Here is a 22,141-nt window from a genome sequence, read left to right on the forward strand (position 1 = left end):
GTTCACTATGTCTACTACTGAGTAGGAACCAAATAATTTGATCATCATCTGATTCTGAGTAAGACTTACATTGCATCTGCTGTTTCTGTGCTCCAGCATTGCTCTGATCTCGTTTTAGAGTGGCCTCGCTGTGTAGATCTGCATACGTGAATAATCTTTGAAGTTAGTTGTACACTGTTCAGTCAGTTGCTCTGCCATTGTATCTGCAAAGAGAAAGTAGCAATATTGTTTTAAAAAAAGCTTCCTAAACCATTTCAAACATTTCAGCTATTGAGCACATGTGTCTTCAGGAATGTGTGAACTATTGTAGTATTTAGACGTCATTACAGCGCAGGAAGCTGGACCACGATTTCCAGATCACTCACCTTTTTTGCTGGGTACACACAGACATTTTTAAAAATACTTCTCTGGATTAAAAATGAAAGTAATCCTTACAAACAGAGTCTCTTCCTCACTCCAAGTCCCATTACACACTGTTAAAATACCTTTATAACTAAATGATATTTTTATTTCCTCTGCCCAGTAAGTCTTTCTTTTGTGCACTAGCGCAGCTTGCAGAAAAGGTGCAGATATTCCCTTATCCTGGAAAACCTATAGCATGGAAGTTGGAACACTTTTCTGGGACACAGGGAAGTATGGGTTTTAAAATACCTCAGGTTAGAGAGCAAGTGAAATTCAGACCTATGGCTTTTGCTGAAGGTACATGGGAATCATGATGCCAGTATTATTCTTCAGCTTATGCATCAGTAGAAGGGTGGAATTTATTCCAAAGCAACCTGAAATCCATAGGTGAGGTATTTGTTGGAGGTATCTTCCAGATGCTTCTTAAAGGGTTATAGTCAAAAAGAATGAGAACTTTTACCTCTTGTAAACTAGCTTTACTTGCTGCTTTTCCAGGTACCGCTTCTGACGCTACATTGGCAATTCCATTCCAATGTGCCAGATGTCCCTATATATTTTATAGGGTATGCAGGCATTTAATTAGGATTATAGATTCAGTCTGTAAGTCAGCTGTATAAACGAAATACTTCGGGACTGAACATAAAATACCAAAGTTCCTTGTTGGGGGCATTTCTCATCATTTCTTTATATACCTGAGAAGTTAGGTGGTTCACAAAAAGCATCCTAGTTATCTGAGAAGAAAATCAAAAGTTGATGGCACCATTGAAGTAATTCAGGAGAGGGAATGCTCCCTGCTAGTTTGCTCAGGTTGTTTAGCTCTGCTTTGGAATGTAAGGGTATTTTGTGAAGACTTTGACATAATTACAAGTTTCCTGCTTTATTATATTCACTTTCCTAGATCTGGCTCCAGCCAGTCTGCTTGGAACAATTGCACTCCCTCCTAACCTGGTCAGGTCTGCTGCTCTCTTTTACTGTGTTTACTGTGTCTTCTATCTTAATAGCACTAGTGTTAAACACACACTAGGCTCAAGCTTACAGGTTTTTAGGCTTTGGTGAATTTTACATTCTTGAATGAAAAGTCTAATAGACTTCTCTGTTTTATTTTTTTTCTCTAGTCCTCTAGTCCTTTGCCATGCAAGTTTTTGTTGAAGGAGGAAAAAAAAATATGACTAGTATCTTTTGGATTGTGAGTCAGGAGTGACAAATCAGTTTAAAACCTTTCTTTTGAAGAACAGGTAATTGTGTAAAGGGAGAGAGAAAAAGCTGAAGCTGAATATAAATACTGTTCTTTTCTAAAAATCTTCTGTTCAAAAACTTAGTACATCATTTAGTTTTTAAATTGGCTTTAAAGTTTGAGAAGAGGTTGATTATGATGGGCTGTAGTACATTGTCTTTTTGAATTGGAAAAAGAAAAAAGGACGCATAGAATAATAATCACGTCACAGGGTCGTGGTGGCACTGGGGCCACATGCTCTGTAGTATGCATAGGCTCAGGTCGTGCTGCTTGGTGCCAACACTAGAGAAAAGCCTTTCATTCTGTTTAGCTGAAAAGGCATTCAAAAGTTTAATCAAAAACTGTATACTTAGGTGTTTGTAGATTTGGGCTGGGAATGAGAAATTGTGGAAGTCTATATATAATACTGTAAGCTGTTGAAAGTACACCTAGAAACTAGTAAAATAATATCCAGTGTCTAGAAATATTCAATTATGGGGTCTGTTATCAAAATAGAAATTTATATCAAATGCAGTAAGGTTCTATTCATATTTATTTCCAAAACAAGCCCTAAGTAATGATGCCAAGCTCTTAAATAGTCATCTTATTTTTGTTTAAAAACACTTGGTTTTGAAGTGTTGAAGTTCAAAGTTTCTGACTTCAGCAATTCATCTTGTCTATACAAACTAAATAGTTCCTAATATCTTTAAAGAATGTAGGTTGTAGAGGTGAGGAAAGAAACTTGTAGCAAGCAAATATTTTTATGAGTAGCTATGAACTCATTAGTGTTGTACTTGTGACATCTGGATATTAAAAGATTTTTTTCAGTAAATAGTAGTAAGTAGACATACAGTCCTGTTTATGCTCTGAGAATTTAGATCTTGATCACGTGTATGTGGAGGTCTTCTGTCTCGAGCCTGATGACTCTGCAACATTTTCCATTACATGCTGAGGTGGCTGCTTCATATTGGTATGGAAGTCTTATAGTCTGTCTCCAGATGAAGAAAACAGACCAGTAACCCATGTTTATTAAAAAATGCATTTTTTTAAAAAGCCATGACCACTTAATTTACAATTTTGCATGTCTTTGTGCTTATCAGTGGAGATCTTAGGGAAGGTCTACCTCAAAAGGTTTGAAAGGCAGATGTTTGGTAACAATGTAGGAAAGTATGATATCATCTTCATAAATAGGGAGAATTCTGAACTGTATCAAAGTGTAGTAAAAAATAATTGAAGTTTTGGATGTTTGAAGACTCAAAAAAAATATCTGTATTGCCTAAAGCTTGGTTTCCGTTTCCAGGCTTTGGAGATATGTGTGTTGTGGTACTTCCTCCCCAGCCGCAGTGACAGTTTGCATGCTTCAGCATAAAGAAGCCTTTGACGGCATTATGTTTAGCAGGGAAAAAAATACATTCTTGCTGCAAAACATAGAAGTGTTTTGGGGGAGAAAAAATGTGCTTTAGGCGATGCTTGGGATTTTTTTTGTTTGGTTGGGGTTTTTAGTATTCTGGATGCAACAAAAACTATCGAAGTCTGAGTGTTTATAGATTTGTGTCCCACTGCTAAACCTGACCTACAGGTTTTGAGTTTTCTCTCTGGTAGCGCAGGCATAAAGTCTCACCTGTATAGATTCTTGTGTCTGATAACACGTACAATTTTGATGCAACTAATTTTTCCCCTTTCGATACCTTTAACTGCTTATATCTACTGTGTTTACTGGTCTGTTTTCGTACAGCTTTAGACATGAAAAACAGCATCGTCCTGTCAAATTTGTTGTTTCCTTAAGCTGAAAATTGTTACAGCGTTGGATAGGATATTTGCTTGTTAATGATTGCTCGTCTTATAAAATGTTTTGAGGGTTGCACATGGGGGGATGCGTGGTAGCAGAGTTGCTTTTGGGGTTGGGGGGTGTTGGTTTGGGGCTTTTCTGAGTTAGTTTAGGTTTCTTTGAGAATCATATCTTCTGCCCAGTAAAGCTTTAATCCAGTAGTTTATCTCTAGTGCTGCTATCTTAAAAATGTTTGTCATCCAGGTATGAATTTTTAGTATAATCTGGATTAAGTCCTTTGGGAGTAGGTGTTCATTGAGATGCTATAAAAACAGTCCTGTGGTACTTTTTGTGGATATTTGGGTGAAACTGCACACAAAATACAGTGTGTAAATAGTTGGTATTTAGTATAGTAGAGACGGCCCAAAAGTGCTCACAGACCTAGAAAACGCAGTGACATGAGAGATCTTAATTTTTAACTCCTCTTTTTAGGAGGAAGCAAGTTTAAAATCATCAAAAGGAACAAAGAATGATCATGTAATACACCTTAGAACTGCAGAATGATACTTTTGGTTTTTCTGCAGCACTTTTTTTGCACATTTACAGCAAATAATTAGTTTCCTTCCTATGCTTTCTTCTAGGCTGCTGTATCTACATATTGTTGACTATTTAGGGAATTTGGAGTGGAGTAGCAAAATTTTTGTAAACTCTTTCAGCATTAAATGTCCAGAAAGAAAATGTCATCCTTCATCGAAAAGGCAGTAAAACTCAAGAGGACATGATTAGCGGTGGGATGTAGGGTAGGGGAAATAAATAATGAAGAACAGGAGAAAAAAAACTGTTTGCCTATGTAATAATTAGACAGGGAAAAGAGTGGAAGAACAAAAAGGATACATAAGAACAGACAGATTTTTTTAATCTGGAGATTTTTTTCTCAGTTTTGTTTATGATTAACCTCATTTTTCCACGTGCTATAAGAAATGTTGTATTTTTCTCTCAAAAAGCTGCATATGTAACAATGAAAATTCTGAAAATACATTAATGTTTAAATGATAGAATATTAGAATTCCTCATTAACCTCTCAGTGTAGGTTTTCAGAATCTAGTAATACAGAGATACAGGTGGTCTTGCTGTGCATTTTGTTATACCTAGTGCTACAGGAGCAGATCACTGTGTGTCCCTTCATACTTACTGTCTTGTTCACCTTGAATTTTTTTTTATCAAGAAACATTCAGTGTAACAGTGTTGCATAAAATAATTTTTTCAGTTAAATTACATATGCAAATATATTTTAAAAACCAGCCAATTTAAAGTGGGAATATGATGTAAAGACTGAGACTTTGCTTCATAACTGAATATGCCTGTATACCTGTAACGGTTTTGTAGCCAAATAATTCTGTTAACTATTCCTAATTATTGTTTTAATTGTAGTTGAACATGAGCCATAAATGTATTTGTCTCTAGGTACAGGCAGTAATGCATTAAAAAAATATTTTAGCTTTGGTTAATTTCAGTTTTTAAAACAATTCTCCTGTATTATTTTTTCTTGTCTGATAGCCTTTCTGGGAGAAAATGGGTATGGCCTGAAAACAGCATAAAGTTACTCTAGTGCCCAAAAATTTTATGGAATATGTGTACAAATAAAATTCCAAGTGATGCAGTAATACTTGATATCAGCACAGTAATGTTTTTTCAAGGTGTGGCCTATTTCATTTGCTGAACATGTAGCAACCCTGTAGTAACAGAAGTGCTTGCTGCAGGTATGAGATACTTCTGAGGCTGGGAAGATACAAATAGTGTCCTTCACCCATACCCCACTTATCAGCAACTGTTAGTAAATAATTTTGCCATAATAGAAACAAAGTTAAAATTACATCCTTGTAACAGGAGGATATTTATGATGTATGTTTTCAGGTAATTCATAAACTACATTTTGTTCTCAAATTTGATATATTGGTCAATGATATCTTTTCCTCCCGTCTTCTTTCTGGAAGGTGGTCTTGGAATGCACATTAAAGAAGGACCTCGTTTACAACAAAGTTACTCCTACTTTTTACCACTGGAAGATTGATGACAAAAAGTTTGGCCTCACATTTCAGAGTCCTGCTGATGCAAGAGCATTTGACAGAGGTATTCGGAGAGCAGTAGAGGATATTTCCCAAGGTATGTATTTCAGGTGAAGGGGCTAGCAGAGGTGGGGGGGTTGTTGAGTGTTTAATAAATGCGATAAGTCAAAGAACTTTGCGTAACATTACTATTGACAGTATTAAGAATTTGGATTGATCTATAGCATATTGAGATTTTAACAGTTTTTAAATAGTACTTCTGGCGTTTTTAAAGTGCCATTCATCAAAGTGTCTTAAATTGTTTCACAAACACTAACAAGGTAATTTCCTGAAACATCCCTACATAATAAAGCATTGCCTTTTTTTTTTAGAGATGAAGAAATGGAGGAAGCTAGTGTGTTACATTGTCTTACTTGGATCTTCTCAGAAGCTTGTTATAGCTTCTGTGTTCTTGGAGGATAAGCTATGAAGCTCAATGATTTGAGACCTCTTGAGTTCTTTTTTTTTTTATCTGAACATACTTTCACTTAATAGTTTTACTTGTTTGCTAACAGCTGTCAGAGTAGTTCTGAGGGCAGGTTTATATGGGACAGTAATATGACTTAACTGGTTCCAGTGCTTCACTGACCTCATGCAAAGTAGTGAGCAAAGTGCGGAAGATGATCAAGCCTCAATTCTGAGCTGAAAATATGATAAATGTATTGCTGGATAAGGAGAGGGAGGGAGGGAAGAGAACAGGTGTCTGTTGAATGGAAAGAACATCTCTTTCAAGCTTGTAAAAAGTAACTCAAAAGGGAGAAATTTAAAAAAAAAAAAAAATTCTGTGCCGTGCTGTAAATTTGGGGATTTAATGTGTGTTACCATATTAGCAAAGGGAGAAACATGTTTCTGAAGGGAAATGCTTTCTGACATACTAGAATGACTTCTTTTGAATTGTGCTGATATCATCCATATCCCTGCAAGAGAAATAATTAGAGAACATGTGAGTCCTTTTCTCTCTTAGGGTCTCACAGTGCCAATTTGTGCTGATTTATAGCAAAATAAGCACAGCATGCATTCATGCCAACCAAATGTATCTGCCTTTAATTTTCAAAATGCTACATTAACAAGAATATACTCCCTTCCTTCTAACTTATGGTGACGCTTTCAAAATGCTTTTACAAGGTGTGAACATGAGAGGAGTGTGGCTAGGAACACTGATTATATAAAATCGAGAATGTAGAAATGAATGATACTAAAAATGAAATACAGTGATCTACTGGTTTAAAAAAAGTTAAAAAAGCATATTTGTATCGTTATAGTTGGATATTGAAGGATGATGTGAACTACTGGAAGCAGTAAACTGTAAATAAAAAGAGATTAAGCTTATCTGCTTTGGTTTTTTTACTTTTCCTGTAGGTTATCCACCCTCCCAAAATGATGTTGAAGTGGCAGAAGACTGCTTTCAAGTGAGTATTTAAATTTTTTAATAATTGCACAGTTATTTTTGAAGAAATTTATTGAACAGTTTTTGTTCTCATTAATGAGAATAAGCAAAATAAGAGCAATAGCAAAATTCATTTTAATGAAATACGTTCCAGAACAGTTATCTGGAAGACTTACAATATTGTCTATCCTAACCTAAGTAGTCAATATTTAATCAATAGGATGATTAACCATCCTGAGATTAACTTTTAAGTTTACAATGTCTGTTCTAGGTTATGTGTCCTCTTTGAACTCATGGGAACATGAAGTATTCTTCTGGGGAAAAAAAATAAATAGGGGATCAAGAATCTTCTTTTACACACACATCCTATTTGTTTTCCTAGATTTCAGTCTGCAGTGATAGACACTTCTACCGTTATGTGGTTAGAGTTGAAAAGCTTGTAACCATGCTGAGACAATGGTTACAAGAATCTCATCCAAACAAGGGTGGAAGTTCAGGTAATTTTTTAAACCACACTGAAGGTAAAGCAGTCGCTTATTGAGATGCAAATTTTTATTGATCCTTATTTGCATCGTTCAATTCCTATAGGTCATAGGAGCACCAGAGGTAAAAAACTTACCTCCTACTATGCTTCAGAGTTGTAGTGCTTTACACAAATACTGTGTCAAGTACTGTAACACTGATGTGTAGCACTGCCTGGTAGTATCCAAGAATCCATGTAATTAAAAAGCCAGTATAAACAAATATTATGGATGCATATATAGAGTAAATAGCTGTAATATAACTGAGTAAAAACCTACTCATGTCTGTGTGTGTTTGTCATGTCATTTCCTGTTTACAGTTTCAGGGAAAGTCTTGGCTCTATTCACATGTTCATTTTTTGGCGTGTAGGTATTTAAGTTAATATGAAGCTGGTACAGAAACAAATTGACTCATGGGTCTTGGTGACAATTCAGAAAACTGATAGTATTTCCTAAGGGGTTTCTTGAGGGAAAGAGTTTTGTCGTTTATGCAATATTGAATTCTTTATCGGTGTAGATAGATGGGGTGTATCTATCACCCATAGAAAATTAGCAGTCTACTTTGAAGATACAGGTAAGAATCAAATTATGATAGGAGTCTTGAGAGTTAAGTATTTAGAAAAGATACTGTAAGATACTGTACAGTGGCCAGGTGGAAGAGTCTCCTGATTTCATTTTAAAGTAAAGTTGCTATAAATATTACATTTTTTGGATTTAAAATAGGAATGAGATTTTGATAAGGTAGAGGAGATGTGTGCCAAAGTTAATGCGATCCTTGATCAGCTTTTAAAAGACTTGTTTAAACATGCTTTGTTGCAAGGATTAATAATTGAGCAATTTCTACAGGCCTAATAAGATTAGAGGAAACTAATTACCTCTTGATTATGCAGCCTAGTTATTTTGTTTCTATATAAGGATGCCAAAATTGAAGCAAATATCTGCGATTCTTTATGTTTGCAAAGTTTCTTATTGGGAAAGTGGAGAAAAGTGTGTTTACATCATCTATTCTATATAGGTGTAAACATTACATATATTTAGATATGTAAATAGATGATGTATGTTTACTTTATGTATTTTTTAAATAAATATATCTATTTAAAAATATATATTATAACTTACAGGTACAGACAATCCTGTTTGGTGCAAATGGCTGGTAGAATTATCTGTTACATTCCATACAGGAAAACATACTTCATGACTTCACCACAACACACTTTTGCTTAATTATGGATTCGTGCTGTGGATAGATGGCAAGAATTAACTGTTTTCTAGAGGCAAAAAAGCTAGCTAGTTTCTCTTACCATATCTCTGCATACCAAAGTAAAATAAATGATACTAGAATTGCCTATTGATAACAATACCAGAAGTGGGGAAGAAAAAAAAATGCAGGGAAGCCTGAACCCACCCTGGTTAGGTTAAGTTTGATCTAAATCAGGTTTATGTATCAATACCGAAGCCATAATTGCAGGGTTATGAATGTCAGTGTGTAGAAGGCTGCAGCATTTTAATTACAAACACCAGGTCTAGTCATCAAGAATATACCAAATAGTGTACATCCTACTCCAAATGATTAATTCTTACCTCCTTTTAAGATTGATACTCTTGTAAGTGGAAGTTGGTACCCCAGAGTTTTTTCATTTGAAAGCCTGCTCAGACCATTTTGTTTAAAGATAATTCATTACGTATTTGAAAAGTCATGTTGACTTGTCCCCCCTTCTTCCCACTCCACTATAGTTTAAAAGGACTAGTGATCCCCCCACCCCTGTTTATTTTATAAGCTGTTTTCCCAAGTGTCTAATAGTATTTTTGAGTAAGTTTTGGAGTATTAGCTATGCAAGGGCATTTTAGTGTGTGGATAGAATGCTAAAGAGCAGGTTGACACATGGATATGAGGGCAATGGGATATTTGTTATTTTGTCAGAACAGTCCCCCATAACTGTAACTTTTAACCTCATGAAGTATTACAAAATCAGGCAGTGGAGCCCCTCCATTAAAAATATTAAGTAGTCATAAGCTGTTTCTAAAATAGCAGAATATCAAAAAGAGGAAAGGGTATTTCACACTTTTCATAGCGTGTTTGTTAATGCACATATCTTTGTCTGTGCCCTGTAGTAACACGTGTATTGGTATTCTTCAGTTTCATTTTTTTTCTTCACTAGTTGGTATGGTAGTCCCCAGGATGTCATCAAGGTGCACTTGAAAATACTGATTTTAATAGGCCTTTGTCAGTTACATCATCTGCTGCCCAGGTGTTTTGCCTACGCTGTCCTAGTCTTCTTACACAGCAGGAGTCCTATATTTAGTGCATATTTGTAGTATGAATATAGTTTGTGCATAAATTTCATTGGCAGTGGTTTTTTTTTTTTAAAGGAAGATGATAAGTGATGAAGAAAGCAAAAAATGCTTCATAAGTTATTTTGCTGGCTGGTTATATTCAACAGTACAGAGAACAAACAAGACAATCCAAATAAGATCAATACAGACAGCCTTCTGATCTAGTCAGTGACACTGCTGTTACGCTCCAATGCTTACTTGTGATAAGTACTATCACATTTTATAAGTGTAGCAAGCAGAAATAGGGGCTGTCCAAAATTTACATGTGCAACTCTTAGTTTAGTGTTTGGATTTTCATTTCTTATCTTGTGCTTTCTAGGCTAACATTTTGCTCGCTATGCTTTATCCTGGGTTACTAGATTTTTATTTTCTTTTTTTTGTACAGTTTTTAAAATCTCATAGAAAAAGCATTCTTCTTACTGAAGATAAAATATATCATTTTAAGAAGAAATAGCTTTGTTATAGATTGTTTAGATGCTCTGTTGTTCAGAAATAATGTTAAAATCTTAGTATCAAAAGAAATCACTTAAGGGTGTTCATACTTGCTTGTAAAGGTTGCTTAAATAATTACAATTACTATTAGTTGTTTAATGAACGTATCATTTGCAAATTGTTTATATCATTAAATAAGCCTTAGTTTTACTAGATTAATTTCAAATAGAAATGCACAAATGAGTTAATGGGGACCTATCTGGCTTCCTGTAACGCTTGTAAATGGACCCTGGGAATGTATATATACTTATATGGAAATACATACTGGGAATTAAACCAAATAGGTAGGAGGTTTGGATTTTTTGGTGTAAACCCAGACATTTTGGACATTTTGAATGTAGTACGCAAGCAACTTGCTTTAAGTCAGTTTGCTTGTTTATTCAAAGCTTGTCTCAGATTCTTTTCCTCTACTAAATGTAAACTTGTTGCTTTAAAACTCATCTAGCCTAACTGAAAAAATATGTAAAAATCAGGTGGAGTTTTTTTTTTATAAGTAAATCTAAATGAAATTTAGAGTTCATGCATGTAGAAGTACTTTTATGTGTGTTTTGAATGCTGAAATTGCTTTTGAGAACTGAAAAATTGAGCAGTTGAGTTTTGATTTCCTTCAGGTTTTGTTGATTCAGCCATACTGGCATTATTTATAGGCTACCAACACATCTTAACAGTTTTGAAGTAATAAGAAATGGAGCACTTATACTTCTGAGTTTCTTACTACTTGCAGAAGACTGTAGACCGATAAATTATAAACACAAAAATAAGTTTGTCATGTTCTTTCAGAAATGAGTACATGGATTATTTTTTTGTCGATATGAAGGGGTCTGCAACTTACACCATCTTACATGGTTTTGATGCAGTCAAGGAGGACAAAAATGTTTCGTATGCCTCTTTAAATGCACTATTTAGTGACCATTTAATTTATTTTGTGTGTTAACAAAAGGTTCACGGTTTTAACTTGCAGAAATAACTTGACATTATGACTTGTAAGGAAATGTGAAATAGTTTACTCTTGACGCTATTGTTTTTATGGAGCAAAAAATACTACATGATAGAACACTAAAGATTAGCAATATTTAGTGCACCTAAATTGACTAGGTGTAGTTCCTAGAACTAAAAGTAATATGAATTTATATTATTCATTTAAAATAAATCTAATAATATGTGGTGCTAAAATTATTTGTGTGTGTTAAGCTTTTTTGTGGAGTAGTATTCAAAAAAGAGGAGGAAGTTTCTCCCCACCCCACCCCTCACCAGCATTCCTAACAGCCTCTTTACATCTCCATCTCTCTTATTTCCTTGGAGTTATGTTTTGTGGTTTAATTTATTAGGTCCTTCCTCAGAATCCCTAAAAACCTCTCGTATGCTTTATACATTCAGGTAGAAGAGCCCTGGAAGAAAAAGGCATGTCAAATGCCTTATTTTTTACTTTAAACTGTGTGAAATGTTCAGAGTAATCTAGGTAATATTTCAGTCAGTATCAGAAATAATACCCGATTATAACAGTTTCTTTGCCAAATATGAAAATAGTTGCTCCATCAGTCTTAGAAATAGATAAAGCAGGAAGAAGTTACTCAAATATTTTTGAAACCTGTATCATTAATTCACCATTAAAAATTTAAGGAAAAAACTTTCAAATACTACTTGTGTTGGTTAGCATCAAACAGCAGATTTTCATGCTTCGTGGGAAGTAAATACAAGAACTGGGATGCAACGGAAATGTGGTCTCTTCCATCCTTCTGTGTAATCATTAAACTTACTTTAGAGCAGAACATTTTAAACAATGTTTGCAGAACAATGTTGAATTCTCTCCCAGACTTAACTCTGGCAAACTGGGAGAAGTAAGGAGAGAAAAATTGAAGAAGAGAAGCTCAGTCTGGTTTTCATTTTCTCTACAGCTGTCATCTGGCTTTGAATTCTGCTGGAGAGCTACAGCTGGAGTCATTTTATTGCTTTACCCAGCATCCTTTTGCCTGCGCGCACAGAAATGTTTTAGTAGTCTTGGAAAAAAAATTCAGAGTATCTCTTAGCAACCATAGGACAGTAATTATTATACCAGCAGCTGGGAGCAAACCAGATTTCCGTTGTGCATTAAAAACTGGCGTAGGTTACTTTACAGATGATACTGAATAACCTATGCCAGTACTGTACTTTGCAGACTGTGGTTAAAGATATTGAATGTGGGCGGTGTAATTGCTTTGGACAGTATAAAAGGGGAATGTGTGCATCTGTGTGTGTGTCTAATATTCTGTATATTTAATATACTAAGCTTAGTTCTTGTGGAAAACTTTACATGTTTGGGTTTTACTTAAATGCATTTTCAATACAATAGAATTTTTGTTTCTAGGGCCTCTCCCTTCAGGTTGTCAGTGTTTCCATTATAAATGTGGGTTTTCAGGTGTTTATGACCTTGTCGTAAAATGTCCCATTGGAGTGGGAAGCGTTGTCCAAAGGAAGCCTTTTTGATAGTAATAAACGTGGTTTGGCTGTATCTAAACTATCAGTTATTTAAAAATAGGGAGTTCAGGATATTCATCTGGCATTTCTGTAGCTCTGCATAGTGAAAATTCATACACTAAATAAGATCGTAACAGACCTGATGGCTTTTAATTTTTCATAAATACCAGAAGTGAGGCTGTGTCCCCTTACCTGTAGTTCTGGGTTGGTAGGCTGAGTGTTGTGCTTTCCGAACAACTCAACTGAGTTCTTGCCTTACAAAGGTCAGATGCCTTTCTCTGTCTCCTGCCACCCCCAAATTTGTCCTTGAAGTCAATTAGCTTGAATTGTGGTGCCTGTGCTGGAATTTTATAAAAGCATTCCTTTATAATTGCTGTGTATAGGGCACAAAGGCTTGCTTTAAGATTAAGGTTTGTATTTCATACATCAGTGTCTGGCACTGCTAGTTAGCACTGTAATAGATGAGCAGTGCTTGCGTCCTTTATTAGATGGAGCCCTTCTTGACTGCCAAGGGGAGAGAGTGTCTGTCTGTGTGAGCATGTGCATGTGTCCTTTTTGCTCTATATTATAGGTACTTTATTTCCAAAGAAAAAAGGTGTGAATCACCTGCAGGGACAGGAAATAATGCAAGCTGTTGCAAACCTTACCCAGGGAAAAAGACTGGCTTGTGCGTAGTATGTTTTTTATCCCTGGGAAGGAAGAAGCAGTAGTTTCTGTAGTGCTCATCCTTCTCCCTAGACTACTCAAGTTGATGATAGCTGGGGAGAGTAAGGGGGCTACATAGTGCATATCACTGTGGTTTTTGTAAAATGGCTTCTAGCTGTTCAGTGTGTTCCTAGCTTAAATAATTTCTGCTCATAAGCATTTTTAACATTGCTCAAACCAAAAATAGTTGTAGACATTTCTTCCTCATTCTGAGTGCAGCTCTTCTGTGGTTTGAACCAGTGTTTTGGAAGCTTTTTATGTCATTGGGCAATGTACCTGCAGGAGTACCTCCTGCTAGGAAGATGTTTGAGATTGCACTAATATTTGATGCTTTTTGCTCTTAAAATAAGTATACATCCATGAAACCTAACTCTTGCCAGTCATTTTAACATTTCTTCTGTACTCCTTTCCCAGCGATGTTAACCAGAAAATTTAATTTTGACAACAAGGTCAATTGCTTAGCGGTGGTGTCATGCTCAAGGATCTGCAAAAAGTACTTCTTTCTGTAGTTTTGCCTGTCTTGAAATTTTTTCAGTGAAACTTTAATCTGATTGAGCTATTGTCTTTCATGGGGCCTATGCTTTTTAGTATTAATTAATCCCCAATTTTAATTTTTTTCCACTCAGAGTGCTTCTGAACAATATATATAAATTCTTAGGGATGTGATTATTTCCTTTCTCCTGAAGATCAGCTACAGAACAGCTACTTCCACTTCATCTAGATGTCTGAGAACTTGATACGTTAGGCTTTAACGTATGTGAGGTGCTAATGTAATCCTAGAATAAGTTCCTTAAGTGTTTTGGTAAATGAAAACTAGTGCATCAGTGTTAGTACTTAACCTGCCAAAACTTCAGGCTTGCCTCTGCCTCGGTAGTTTTCTGCAGTACTCTTATTGTTTCCCACTTAATGTTTTCTTGATATATACAAATCCTTACAATAAAGCTGAAGCATTCTCACTGCTGGAAGTTGGATGATGCCAGAATTTTCTCAGTGCTATCAGATGATGACAGCCAGTTAACTTCACGGCATCTCTCAGTACAAACAAAACGTTGTACAGTACATTTTTTGGCAGCCCAATGGGATCTGTATCAATATGCTGTACTGTATCCTAAGTATATCCCAGTTAGTTAAAGAATGAGAACTGTTTGTTTTTCTATTCTTTCCAGAAACTGGATCATCTCACAAGCCAATTTTCCACCCAAACATACTTCCTCCTTATTCTGTGTGGCACATGTCCTGCAGATATCTCATTATATATTGCCACGTGGTCTCATTTTTGTATCAAATTGCCTGGTAATAACCTTAATGTCAAAAAGACAGTTATTATTAGGGGGTTTTTAATACACACTTGCTGTAATTAGCTATTTTAATTGAACCAGTATATGTTAAAGCTAATTTCTGTTCCTTTCCAGTGGATCTTGCCTTTAATTTATTAATAGGTCTGACTAGCTTTTGCCTTATTAGTCTCAGAAATATTTTCCTCCAGTTGTATATTTTTCAATACTGACAGCCTCGTGGGTAGTTAAAGAAAGTATAATCTCAGAGACTGAGTTAATCCTTTCTTGAAGAGGTTTCTTGGTCTCATTTGGCAACTGAATTACAAAGGCATGTATCTCTGATGTCCAAGTTGTGTATGCTCTGCAGCGAAGGAACCCTTATTTTCCAAGGCTTACTTGGAGTAAAGAAAACACAACTTATAAGTACTTCAAAAATGTGCATTTAAAAATACTTGTGTTTATAGATGCCTCTAACACATTATGTAGAATATTAATGCATTTATGTATGAACTTGGTGGTTTTGGTGTGGTTTTGTATAAATGCAAAATCATTTTAAGGGAGTTCTTATGTATTCTAGACTACTCAAGAAAATACATCCGGTTCATTAATGAAAGATCACCTTTTCCAACACGAAACTGTAGTAACCAGTGAACCTTACAACAGTACAAATTTAAGGCCTTCAGCATTTGAGGATTTCAACACCAGGAGAGCCTGTTTTCCTAGCCAACCTAACCAGGTAAGGCTACCAACAAAAAAAGCGGTTCTTTACTTGCTGCATTAATGACACAGTGTAATTTCTGACAAGAAAGGACTTTCATTCTAAATCCCTGTATATAGCATTATACCCTCAACTTGTTGAAATGATGAATATAAGCCTTGCAGCTGAAATGTTTCCAGCATTATGATGGCAGAGGTAAAGCTTTGTGAAGGTATTTACCCATGCTTGTAGGGCAGCAAACATGAATAGATCTTTCACTTTGAAGTCAGTTTTCTGTATTACAGACTTCTGTATCTGCATCCCTGAAAATCTGTTTATATTTGTTCAGAAACTGTTGATTGGCCATGAGCTCAGTCTCGGTTACACATGTACTAATACTGTTTCAATTAGAAATATTGAAAAGTATCTTTTAAATTGGTATCTTGGATGTATTACACAGTGGGGCACTTGTGCTAAAAATTTTTAGTGGAACATTGTTTATGTTTTCTAACTGCTTATTTAAACTAAAATACTCTTATTTTGATACAGTAAGGAAAACAGTGTATTAGTTAAGCGTAAAAAGTATTAAGCTATTGATAAACACATTCTTAAAACAGAAAAAAAACCACTACTGTGAGGAAGGCTGATATACAGGCATTTTCGTGAAGGTGGTCATATTTATATAACATTAGATCTGAAAGGCAGTGTTACAGCTTTTCCTTTAACAGTATACATTTTGCTTATTTGTAAGCCTCAAAAGAACCCACATTTTCTGTAGACCGTAGAAGTAGGCTTAACAGCAACTTGGGTAATAATTAATTTGAGGGTCTTATACCTAAAGCAAACACATGGGAAGATTTTTAGAATAAGCTTAATAACAGAAGTCAAAGCAGAATGCAAGTTCTAGTTGTGAACACTTCATCAGAAGATATTTCTGCTCCTAGAAGTGAAGCTTTTTAATACCCTCTGTCATTGTTGCAAAGCAAGATAGGATTGTGTTAAAGTCTTGTATCATCTGCTTTCTGTTTTATTGGGCAAAAGAAGCAAACAGTGTCATCTGGAGAAGTAACTTGAAAAAAGAAGGAGCTTGAAATCATGAACTTCAGATTTTTAATCCTTTATATGCACCAATTATCTCTTTCTGTAAGTTACCTCACCAGTACATATTTTTCCCTCTTCCCATTTACTTGCAATGATAATTTTAAAATTTCTTAAGTAGAATAGATGGGTGATTAGCTTATCGGAGCTAACGCTTAACAGCTGCAGTAGCCAGTGATGTATGTGCTGTTTGTCTTCACTGAGTTGTAAAGACAAGTGCAGTAGCCTAAAATACCTGTATGTTTTAAGAGCACATACATAATTATAGATACTGAGAAAATGATAATTTAAGCTGTGGTACACTGGGTAGTGTCTGTCTGATAGAAATGAACTAAGAATTTCTTTGAAATGACAATGCTAGAATTCACGTCTTGTAGACTGAAGTTACAGGAGATTCCATGGGAATTTAAGTAGATATTCTTTAAAATACTTTTCTCATATTGTAGCACCACCTGCATCTGACACTCCATGCTTTTTGCATGGTCCTGTGGTGCACACATTTAGAACATAGGCAAGTCAGCAAAATCTCACATTCAGTATGTGTGCACACTGCACTGTCCCTGCTGAACTCCATGTGTGTGACCGTGTGGCACAGCAGATCTTGAGGTAAATACCTATTTTGTTTCAATTTTGTATAAATTAAGTTTGAATAGTCTTACTGAGATCGTTAAGTTGAATAGCTCAAGAAGAAAATGCTCAAACTAAAGAAGTGATTAATGACAGTTCAGCTCTTTACCTGTTATACTTTGGCTGTTACTAAAAAGTACCAAAGTCCCTCAACTCTTCAGCTTCTGATATACTGAAATGTGCTTATCTTAAATTTAGTACTTGACAATGATATATTCAGCTGCTGCTGTCCTCGTATTGTGGAATTGCAAGCTGAGCAAAATCAAGTATATCCGTTTGAGGAGAGACAGGGAAGGCTACAACACCAAGCAAGTGTCTGTGCCTTCTTTAGAGGTGCAGCCCTTCAAGTAAAGTGTAATACTAGTGAGTTCAGTCATGACAACAAAAATTGTCTCCCTTCATGTTTCAGCTGTTACACAGAGATGGCACTTGTACTGAGCTACAGTTTTGAATGGCTAGAGGACTATGTGTGTTACTGTCATTGAATTTTGCTTCTATTTGTACCTAACTGAGTCTGGATTGTGTATTCTTCAGGTTTCCTGTACCTTGTGATTTCATATAGGTCCCATTAAGCAGCCAATATGTAACCACTTTATTTATAGAGCTTTTCCAACGTTTCTCCTGTTTGCTTGTGTTTCAGGATTTCCCACTTGCTTTCTTAGAAACTTATTAATATCAGTTGCATAAAGAATGTAATGCTGCCTTTTTTTGTAACATGTCAGACCTTAAGCACTTCAGTAGGTGTTTGGCTATGAACTTGGAAAAAAGAAATTAGTTCTATGTATTGTGTGTGTTCTGCTCAAACAAAACAAAACAAAAAAAGACTTGAAGAGAGGTCAGATTTTAGTTATTAGTCTTTATAGTGATCTTTAATGGCTGTTAGCTGTCTGAGGAATGGGAGGTTGAGGTTGGGTTTTTTGGTTTGAGGTTTTGGGTGGGTTTTTTTTCTTTTAAACAATGGGTTTTATTTAATGTCTTAAATGTATGCATAATATTCTGTGTGGACAGTGGGGTAAGGATCCTTTATGCTTGTAACATGCAGAATCATAATAGCATTTTTTTGCTTTTTCCCTTAAATTTATGCTGTTAACTGTTTAAAAAAGCCAATTAGCCATGGCTAGTTATTGATGCTAAAACAATAGGCTCTTTTTCTTGTTTGAAAACAGAATAGTGTTGAGAAGCACTCCGCTTTTATAAGCAAAGGAGAGGCCCAACTGCTTGCATCGGAGCCTGGGGAAGTATGGAGAGCAGTGATGTTAGCTGAACGGGATATAACCTTTCTTCACCCTGTATGCTCCAGACTTTGTGGAAGTCCAGCTATGTGGCTCAGAGCCAAGGAAAAAAAATTATTTTTGTTAGCATACTCCCGTTGAAACTCCCAGGGTAAAGCAGCTCTAATTACAGTTCTGTACTTATCACACAAGGATTATTAAGCAGGGGGGAAGTGATGGTTAGAGCAGGCTACAGATATTCTTACATAATCAGAAGTTGGCATATTTTAAGAAGCTATCCCTTCCTCTTTCCCAGCTGCCTTCTGTCTTCCCCCCTCTGCCTTCCCAGGGCCTGCAGACCTCAGTGCAGTAGGAGCATAGGCATGTGCAAGTGAAATAGAAATGTGTTAACCTAAAACGAGATCTTCGGTAGTTTGTTGTTACACACTGCAACAGACTAGGAACATGCCGTTCAGCTGTTGTCCTTGACTATGGAATGGTGACACATTAATTCTCATTAATTTGATCAGTACTAATAAGGTAAAAACACTCTCAAAGCAACAGTACTGATGTTGAACATGCATTCCCAAATAGTTCATGATTCTGGAAGAATTTGTAAGGCTGATGGTTTATGGAGTTATTTTTTTTTTTTCTCAGTCTTTTCTGTGAGATGGTTTGCAGGCTGTGCACTTGACAGGAGAAAAAGGCGGAATTTGACTTGAAGCTCGCTTATATTCTGGCTCCGATTATAATAGCCCTACAGTGTAGGAAAATAATTGCCTGTCTGTAAGGCAGGAATACTGGGACATACTGAGACTCTTGATTTTTTGCTGCACTATCTACTATTTTCAGGAGGTCCTTCCATACACGTGCTACATTTTTATCCTGTCATTATTTGCACTTTTTCTTGAAAGTCATTTGTAATGTGATTTCAGTAACGTTTAGTGGCAGTCCCCTATCTTACACTTACCTAAGGTCTGCAGTATTTCATTTTGGACGATTCAAATTTGCCACCTTCAACAACTTTTTCATGCCCCCATGCCCTTTCATTGTAAGGCAGAATAAACAACTATCTTATCTTTCTGCTGTTTGTTTTGTATGTTCAGCATGTTCCTTCTTACTTGCCTTTTGAGGCAAAAGGTCTTGAATTATGGTCAGCTGGTTACAAGTCGAGAATTTAAAAAGTACTTGGGCATTTGGTGTCCTAAGCTAATTGATTTAAGTACTGTGTGTTAGCTAAAGGGAGATGCATTTAGAAGCCCCTGTTATTTATTGATCCTGCTACGGAATATTATTTTTCATCTGGCAAAATCCTGCTCTAGATTACAGCTTTGAGAATAACTAATGAGTATTCAATACTCTTGTTGCACAGGTGGAGAGAGATTGAAAACTTAGAGCAGAAATAAAGAGAAGCTTCTCCTAAATAACATGAGTAACTCAAAGTGAATATATCAGGGAGTTAATTTTAAAGCACTGTGTCATCACTGACGTGAAATCAGCAGGTTCATGTAAGGCGTAATTGATCTGAGGAATTAGTTGCCACTGTAAGATGTTAAAACCTGAATTTTGAGCATAATTCAAAGAATAGTATCAAGTTCTGTGCAGATACGGAAACATCCAAAGCTCTTACGAGATCCTAAAAAGTCAGAAGAGAATACTAAAGCTCATGGTCCTAATATCATGCAAAAGGCTCGTTATTGTGAGGAAGTCTGTAAATTGTACTGGTAATAAAATAAGCTGCAGTTTTTCTCTTCCAGCAACAAGGAAAAGAAAACCTGTTTTTTAGTTTTCTAATCTAAGTTTTACTTTGTAGGTAGATATAAATTTGGAACTTCAGTATAGTAAACTTACCTTGCTTTGCCATTTCAGGTCCCACGGAAGTCAATCAGGCACGTTAGCTTTCAGGATGAAGATGAAATTGTTAGAATAAACCCTCGTGACATTTTGATACGTCGTTATGCAGACTACAGGCATCCTGACATGTGGAAGAACGACCTCGAGAGGGATGACGCAGACTCAAATATACCATTTTCTAAATCAGACGGTAAAAAATCTGACTATTTATACCCATGTGGGGATGGAACTAAGTTGAATTCCCTGAAAGACTCAAAGAGTTCTGTGGTATTTAAAACTCAGCCTTCCTCATCAAAATTTAAAAACTCAAAAAGAAGAAAAGAGGATGGTGAGCGTTCACGCTGTATTTACTGCCAGGAAAGGTTTAATCATGAAGATAATGGCAGAGGAAAATGTCAAGATGCGCCAGATCCTATTAAAAGATGTATCTACCAAGTTAGTTGCATGCTTTGCGCAGAGAGCATGCTGTATCACTGCATGTCAGACTCTGAAGGAGATTTCTCTGATCCTTGCTCATGTGACACTAATGATGACAAGTTCTGCTTACGCTGGTTAGCACTGGTGGCACTCTCGTTCATTGCTCCATGTATGTGCTGCTACCTCCCCTTGAGAGCATGCCATCACTGCGGTGAGGTATGTGGGTGCTGTGGAGGAAAGCATAAAGCTGCGGGATGAATCAGTCTTGTGCCAAACAGAGCTGAAAAATCTTTGTTTCCAGGAAGCATCTAACTTGGATTTGAGGAAGCTTTTTGGCAAGCTGAAGGGAATCTTCTTTCATGTAAGAGATGCTTGATGTGGAGGAAGCAACAAGACTTGTCAGACCTTGGCATTTTACAAGTGCTAGCCATGCCTAACTATTTCCTTTGAGTGCGTGGCGTTTGTTGCAAGTTGTGAAGGAGATTTTGCAAAGGAAAGCCTATTCTTATTATTGGCTATAAAATGAGTATATAAACTATGATTATACTAAAAGGGATTAACTTTTGCCACTTTGTACATTCATGGTTTAGGTGAGGGGGCTCTTTTAAAAGGATTAAAACTTATCTGAGGGGAGATTTTAACTAAAAGTGCACTAGCGACAGTTGATTTAAGATTAAGAAAAGTTAATACTCGGCAAATGAGAAATGAAACTGATTTTAAGTGCAACTAAATCACTTATTAATAGTTTTTTGGAAGCGACTTTATGTATAAATAACAAATGTTTATATTTAACTAAATGTGTAAGGTACGAATTATTACATGTTAAACTTTCCTTCCCTCTGATGTAGTAGGTATGGACTATATCTACTGTCACATTCCATGGTAGTATTTTAAATATTTATTAGTTAATTTAGTCTCATTTTTATTCCAGATGGACAAATTGGTATTTTTCAGTCCTGTTTCCCTTCAGCTACAGTTTGTGTTGAGTTGTATCCATACATTCTGATAATCTAAAAACCTTTAAAATATTAATTATTCTAGTCTTGAGTGACCAATATTTTTTTTGTTAAGCACAGATGTAATTGTCTAAAATGTTCTTGTTAGAACATAACATTTATTTTTATATATAAATTACTTTGATTTCAACATAATAGCAAAAAGGAAGTTGTTTCTGTTGCTCAACCAGCAAGTTGTTTTCTTTTGGGGTGTCCTCCAAAAATACTTTATTGCATATTCAAATGTTCATTAAGCAAAAGGTACATTAAGGCAGTTGTAACAAATTGTCATCAGTGTTCTTGTTTATCCTTCTGTCAAACTAGGATCCTGTTCAGCTGTTTATCAAGTACTATGATTAAAACAAAAGATTAATAACAAAAGTGAAATTGTTTTCATTATTTTGAACTGCAACTTTTTCTTACTTGAACGGGCAAGAACAAAAGTAGTGTGTGTTTTGCTCAAAAACAACAAAAGACAGCTTGAGAAAAAAATTACAGCCCAGGCAAAACTGGAGTGAACTTCTTAATTGAGGAAATTTGGAGGGAGGATGGGGGAGGGAGTGAGAGAGAGAGAGTGTGTATGT

At 35.8% G+C, this 22,141-nt stretch overlaps 1 protein-coding gene across 6 annotated transcripts in view; it reads left to right on the forward strand.

Annotated features, from left to right (window-relative positions):
• The window catches only part of SPRED1 (sprouty related EVH1 domain containing 1), a 59,526-nt gene extending 37,588 nt beyond the window's left edge, over positions 1–21,938 (forward strand). For 5 of the 6 annotated variants that reach the window (XM_056345740.1, XM_056345743.1, XM_056345744.1 and 2 more), the window contains exons 3-6: positions 5,378–5,546; positions 6,848–6,897; positions 15,236–15,394; positions 20,161–21,938. In XM_056345740.1, coding sequence (XP_056201715.1) covers positions 5,378–5,546; positions 6,848–6,897; positions 15,236–15,394; positions 20,161–20,820 — 1,038 coding nt within the window. In that variant the 3' untranslated portion in view covers positions 20,821–21,938. The remainder of the gene's footprint in view (positions 1–5,377; positions 5,547–6,847; positions 6,898–15,235; positions 15,395–20,160) is intronic. The other variant, XM_056345745.1, reaches the window with a different exon arrangement.
• The last annotated feature ends 203 nt before the right edge of the window (positions 21,939–22,141 follow it).

Source organism: Falco biarmicus, chromosome 7 (genome assembly GCF_023638135.1).
Source record: "Falco biarmicus isolate bFalBia1 chromosome 7, bFalBia1.pri, whole genome shotgun sequence".
Taxonomy (NCBI): domain Eukaryota; kingdom Metazoa; phylum Chordata; class Aves; order Falconiformes; family Falconidae; genus Falco; species Falco biarmicus.